A 6,674-nucleotide genomic window follows, 5' to 3' on the forward strand; every position below is an offset into this window, starting at 1 on the left:
GCCCAAGAGGGCCACGAGATCCTCAAAGAAGGCGACTAGAACCAAACGCTCAAAGGATGGACCGGTGGAAAATGTGCTTCTACATGCCCTCGGTTTGGTTCCAGAGGACTTGACGGGGGATGAGGGCGTCGTCAATGAGCTCAAGGCGCTCTTTGACTCGCCTCTCAGGGAGCAACACGCCCGGATCATTGCAGCACTTTTTGGCAAGACCATTCCATCGGCGGAAGAGCTAGAGGCGAGCAACTCTGTGATGATTACGGTCAACTAGATAGTTGGCTTAGGAGTTGGGGCTTGATCTCTTCATGGATCTACACCCCCCAGGTGCTATGTTGGAATGTTCGAGGTTTGAACAATCTGGCAAAACGCAAGGCTGTGAGGGAGTTCGTTAGCTCGGTGAAGCCGAATTTGATTTGCTTTCAAGAAACGAAAATGGATGTAATTGACCAGTTCACTGTTATGTAATGCTTAGGGCCATCCTTTGATGGTTTTATTTACCTTCTGGCTGATGAGACGAGGTGTGGCATCCTCCTTGCGTGGAATGGCTCGGTGCTCTCGATTGACAACTTCCTTTACAATGCTAACTTTGTCACCGGCTTGGTACACACGAGAGTTGGCGAACCGTGGTGGATCTCGGTTGTCTATGGACCACAAAGTGATGAGCTTAAGTGCCAATTCTTGGAAGACCTTGCTGCGAGGCGTGCTTCTTGCCCGGGTCCATGGATGGTGTTGGGGGACTTTAACCTAATTCTTCGAGCTTCGGAGAATAATAATAATAATCTTAACAGGGCTATGATGAATGCTTTCCAGCAGTTCGTCGACGATCATGAGCTCAAGGAGATGTACATGCACGGACAGAAGTTCACGTGGTCCAACGAGCGTGAGGTGCCTACCCTTACCAAGATTGATAGAGTCCTGATCTCGGTGGACTGGGAGATAGAGTACCCGGATTATTTGCTGTAGGCACTTTCGACCGGGGTGTCGGACCATGCTCCTTTGCACCTGTCAACCAGTGCTAGTTTCTGCCCCAAGAAGAGGTTTCGTTTCGAGCTTTTCTGGACCAAGATGGATGGCTTTGAGGAGGCCGTGAAGGAGGCATGGGTGTGTGACCCAGGCATTGTGGACCTGTACAAGAGGCTCGACGCCCTGCTTCGTAACACATCTGTCTATCTTCAGGCGTGGGGCCAGCGCAAATTGGGGAACGTGAAGCTTATGATGCGGGTGGCTACTTGGATCATCCACCGGTTGGACATCGCGCAGGAATAGAGAACGCTTCAGGCGATCGAAGCTTGGCTCAGACGCATGCTCAAGCACTTGCTGCTGGGGCTTGCGGCTCTGGAGAAGACGATCGATCGACAGAGATCAAGAATGAAATGGATCAAGGAGGGAGATGTGAACACCAAGGTTTTTCAGGCGGTGGCGAACGGACGTCGCTCCAAAAACTTCATTCTGCATATCAAGAGGGGGGTTGAGATCATCACTGACCAGGAGCGCATGGTGGATACCTTCGCGGAGGTCTATGAGCAGTTACTTGGCACTGCGTCTGCTAGAGGGCACACCCTAGACTTAAACTTCCTGGGTATCGAACCAAGGGAGCTCGGCATGCTTGAGGAGATGATCACCGAGGAGGAGGTGTGGCAAGTTATAAAAGATATGCCCGGCGACCGTGCGCCAGGTCCGGACGGATTCATAGGGGCGTTCTTCCAGCAGGCCTGGCAGATCATCAAGTCTGATGTCATGGCAGTTTTGATGAAGCTTTTTGTGGGAGACGGAAGGGGTTTTGCAAAGCTCAATAAGGCACACATCATTCTTATTCCAAAGAAATCGGATGCTGAAGAGATAGGTGATTACAGGCCGATCAGCCTCATTCATAGCATTCCCAAGCTCTTTGCGAAGGTTCTTGCAAACCGCCCGCGGAACCAAATGCAAGACATCGTGGAAGTGAACCAGTCTGCTTTCATAAAAGGCAGACATCTGCATGACAATTTCTTGTTTGTTCGTCAAGTGGCGAGGAAGATTCACATGAGGAAAGTGCCTGGCGTGTTCCTGAAGTTAGACATCTCAAGGGCTTTTGACTCGCTATCATGGTCGTTCCTCTTTGAAGTGATGAGAGCCAAGGGTTTTGGTCAAAGTTGGATGAGCTGGATGATGACGCTGTTACACTCGGCTAACACCAAGGTTGTGGTCAATGGAGTGCCAGGCAAGAGTTTTCTGCACGCTTGTGGCCTGAGGCAAGGCGACCCGATATCTCCGATGCTCTTTGTCATCACCATGGACGTTTTGACGGCACTGTTTATCAAGGCTACGGAAATGGGTGTGCTTAGCTCTTACGCGGGCATCTCGGCAACACAAAGGCTTTCAATCTACGCTGATGATGTGGCACTCTTCATTAAGCCATCTTGTCAGGATCTTTTGGCTGTCAGGGAGTGCTGGCTGCTTTTGGGGAAGCATCAGGTTTGAGAATCAACTACCACAAGTCTTTCGCCATTCTGATCCGTGGGGACGATGATGATAAAGCTCGGGTGGCCCAGATCTTGCAGTGTGGGCTGATGGAGTTCCCTTGTCGGTACCTGGGTTTGCAGCTGGCAATTCGCAGTTTGACCCGGGCCGAGTGGCTGCCCATGCTGGACCAGGTTCGCAAGTTCGTGCCGGCCTGGCAACGTGGCCTGATTCAGCGGCCGGGACGCCTCGTCCTCGTGCAGTCGGTTGTCTCTGCTAGGCCCGTTCACCACTTGCTGATCGCGGACGCGCCGGAGTGGGTGTTCGAGGAGATGAACAAATGGATGAGATCATTTTTCTGGGCAGGCAAGGAGCGGTCGAACAGAGAACAGTGCTTAGTGGCTTGGGATAAGGTTTGCACACCAAAGCAACTTGGCGGTTTGGGCGTTAGAAATCTGAAGGCACACGCCCTTGCTCTCCGAGTTAGGTGGGAGTGGTTAAGGAGAACTGATCCTAGACGGCCTTGGCAGGGGCTGTCGATGATCGAAGATGCCAACGCACGAGCTGTGTTCGATTCGATGGTCCAAATCACGGTTGACAGAGGAGATGAGGTCCTTTTCTGGTGTGATAGATGGTTGCATGGCTTCCGGATTGCCGACATCGCGCCGCTTCTGTTGGCCACGGTGCAAACCCGGGTGGTCAACAGTCGCACCGTGCAACAAGCCCTCACGAGAGAGACATGGAAGGAGGACTGTAACATCACCGCCTCGTTTACGGCCTAGATCCAGTGCATGCACCTCTGCCACGTGATCAACACGGTGCAAAGAGATATGAACGCGTCGGACGTGTTTGCCTGGCCGGCTTCGTCTACGGCGAGCTACTCGGCCAAGTCGGTCTACGACCACCTTTGCTCCAACGTCCCCAGATCGCCGACGGCGGCATGCACTTGGTGGAGCTACGCACCGTTGAAATGCAAACTATTTATCTGGCTCGCGTTGCAGTATAGGGTGTGGACCTCAGACAGACGGGCAAGACATGGACTTCAGGAGCTCCCGTCGCCTTGTTACACATGCATGCAGGACGAGGACAACGTGGATCATATTCTGGCCAGATGTACAGTGTGGCACCGGATCTTTGACCAGCTAGGGATCAATATCCTAGGAACGACACGCCATGATACCTTCGCTGCCTGGTGGCTTCGAGAGAGGAAGAAGTTTGGGGGAGCAGATAGACGTGGTTTCGACACCCTGGTTAGTGCAGTTGCTTGGACCCTCTGGAAGCAAAGGAATGCCAGGGTTTTCAACAGGCTTGAGCAGCAAAGACCGGCGCACCTCATTCCTACCCTTGTTCTGGATGAGATCGCGGAGTGGCGCTCGACCGGGCTAGGTGTAGGTGGTTTACATAGATTTGTGAGGAGCTAGTCCATGTATGTGTGGAGTTGGCTGTGTGTGACCTCCGTCCCCGTATGTTCGCATCGGGACGGACTTTTTTACATAATACTCTTTTCTTCTATAAAGCTATGGTACGTCATTGGCGTACTCTCGAAAAAAAAGCTTCAAGATAGATAGGGTCTGTCCTTGAAGGCGATTCTATCGTCGACACAAAATGGCCCGCAGACATTATTGTGCTTTTCATCTCTGTGCCACGTTTGTACGTTTAGCCACGCATGAATGAAAGCTTTGCCATGTACTAGGCCCGTGGCATCATAAACGCATCAACTTCAATTCAAGTTTGAATTTGGTTGGGGCATTGGGGGGTTACTTTCTGATATGGTCAAGGAGGTGTGGGAGAAGCCGGTTGCCGAGTATACCCCTTTCAAGGATTCGTCCGATTAATCAGTTATCTTGTTGATTAAACCCAACTTGTAGGGTCACTGAGTAGATAATAAAGTGACAAATCGGCTGATTAATTGATTAAATGTTCAATTAAGAAAATACCTGATTCATGAAGGCATACTACGGGTATCCTTAAAAAGGAGAAGTTTCGTCTTTCATTTACTATTGATGAATTAGAACCTTTGGCAGAGGTCAAACCACTATCTGAGCATGAAGTCGAGACCAAGAGTCAATCAAATGCACAAATAGCTCACATGCTGCGTGAAGATGAGCTCAAATGATACCAACATTCTAACTCTCAGTTTATCCCGAAAGGTGATTCAAATACTAGTTATTTCCATGGTGCCGCTGATGGTAGACACCGAAAGATACTTATTCATTCACTACAACAGGAGGAGAGCACGGTTGAGGGGCATTAGCAACTTACATCTTACATCACTAATTATTATAAAATTTTGTTCGAAGCCCCGGAAGAAGGAAACTTCTCGATGGATGACTCCTGAACAGATGACATCCTCAGGTCTGATGAGGAAAATAATCTTCTAACAGCTCCAATTCCAAGAAGGAAATCAGAACTTGTGGGAAGTCATCAAACCAGATCTCCTAGATTTGTTTGGCTACCTGCATGCTAGCGACATGTTCCCGGTCTTCAGATCCTGTCCCGATAAATTTGGGATTGTTCGGACATAGGCCAGGGCGAAATCCCTGCTCAGTTTGTTGATGCTGGCAAAGGCGATACGTGAGGGTGCCGTCCCCTTCTTGGAGGTGTTGCCACAACCTTTCTCTGTGCTCCTCTTCGAGTACCAGGGAAAAACCTCAGGTCCAGTTCTTCAAATCAGATGGCGGTGACCCGGTTCTTCGGGTAGGACGGCGGTGATGTCAGCGTCGTTCCCCTTCATAGAGGCGTTGTCACGACCTTTCTCCGTGCCCCTATTCGAGCACCGGGGAAAACACCCGACCCGGTTCTTCGGATAGGATGGCGGCGAGGTTCTTCGGATAGGATGGTGGCGATGTCATCGTCGTTCCCCTTCATGAAGGCATTGTCACGACCTTTCTCCGTGCCCCTCTTCGAGCACCGGGGAAAATCCCAGGTTCGATTCTTTGGATCGGATGACAGTGATGTCAGCATCGCTCCCTTTCATGAAGGTTTCGTCTTGCTTGTGGCATGCCCGGTGATGGATTTTCAAGACTTGGGACATCATTTCGGTTCAGGTTGCTTCTCTTGGTCACGGTAGTTTAGCTATGTGTTGTAGCTTATGTTTGAACCGAGTATGTCATGTATCTCTACTCCGGACGCCATGTTTACATCATCTTTGGTTGTGCCGTGTGATGTGCCCCCTTTGTTCACGTGCTAACTTCTTCTACCAACAAAAAGATATGCAAGCTTTGCATATTCACGAAGCATGGACCATGCCAGAAATAACAATTGAATCAAAGAGGGTGGTTCAAACATGCCAAATCTTTGAGATCAAGTTTTTATCATGTAAACCAATACGTACTTGTGTTTTGCCATTATAAAATAAACAACAATGCGGGCCAAAAGGGCGGGGATGCCTCAAACCATACTTCAAGTTTTAACGCACACATAGCTAAGCCGTAACTTGATACAACGTCGCAGGCTGAAGCTGCTCAAGTGGAGGTGCTCAACTGACGACGACCGACGGACGAGGAGACGAGGCGCCTGCCTGCCTAGTAGCAACACCAATCCGATCCTAGTGGCAGTGTGGAGACAGGCACTCGCAGACCGGCCAGAAGTAGCCCCCGTTGCACTGGCCGTCGTTCTTGCCGAGGGCATGGCAGGCAGCTCTGCACCCCCCGGGCTTCACGCAGATGCCGTACCCCATGTCCGTGCTCCAGCACTCGCCGCCCCCCTGAGCCCTCGCCACCCCGCCTGCAAGCAATCACACAGCCAAAACAATGAAAATTGAAAGAAACGTGCACGCGCCACGGGAAGCACATCGCCTGTCGACGGTGGCCGAGGGAGGCGGCGCTCACTTGAAATGGCGAGGAGCAGCACGAGAAGCGCGCAGCGCAGGGCATTCCTCCTCCAAGCCTCCATGGCAGGAACAGGAGAATGTACACAACAACTGTCCTGTTTGGGCCTCCTTGGTTGGTGAGGCTCCTCCTTATTTTGGTCAATTGGCATTCGTCGGAGGAGCTACGGTCTGCATATATATCGAGGTCCTAAGGCTTGGAGAGAGAATAGGAGGCTCAAAGAACTCGAGGTCAAGCGGGTAAGCCGGGCCATTTCAAGGATAGTCAACACAAACATGTCCCTCCCTAGATTTGGTGCAAACATGTCCCTAAATAGGAGGCTATGTTTGTGCGGTTTCTCCCAAGCTAGCTATTTTAAGAACTTCCTAATTGCTTCGTCCGAATTACTACAAAGAAGCGATTACCATT

General features: G+C 50.8%; 1 protein-coding gene across 1 annotated transcript; it reads right to left on the reverse strand.

Moving 5' to 3' along the window:
* Positions 1 to 5,744: 5,744 nt before the first annotated feature.
* LOC123058741 (uncharacterized) lies at positions 5,745 to 6,418 on the reverse strand. Its single transcript, XM_044481433.1, has 2 exons — positions 6,267 to 6,418; positions 5,745 to 6,162 (listed from the first exon to the last, which is right to left on the reverse strand). Exons 1-2 carry the CDS (start codon positions 6,415 to 6,417, stop codon positions 5,984 to 5,986), a joined length of 330 nt encoding a protein of 109 aa, XP_044337368.1. The 5' UTR covers position 6,418; the 3' UTR covers positions 5,745 to 5,983.
* Positions 6,419 to 6,674: the final 256 nt, after the last annotated feature.

The sequence above is a fragment of the Triticum aestivum genome, chromosome 3A (genome assembly GCF_018294505.1).
Source record: "Triticum aestivum cultivar Chinese Spring chromosome 3A, IWGSC CS RefSeq v2.1, whole genome shotgun sequence".
Lineage (NCBI taxonomy): Eukaryota > Viridiplantae > Streptophyta > Magnoliopsida > Poales > Poaceae > Triticum > Triticum aestivum.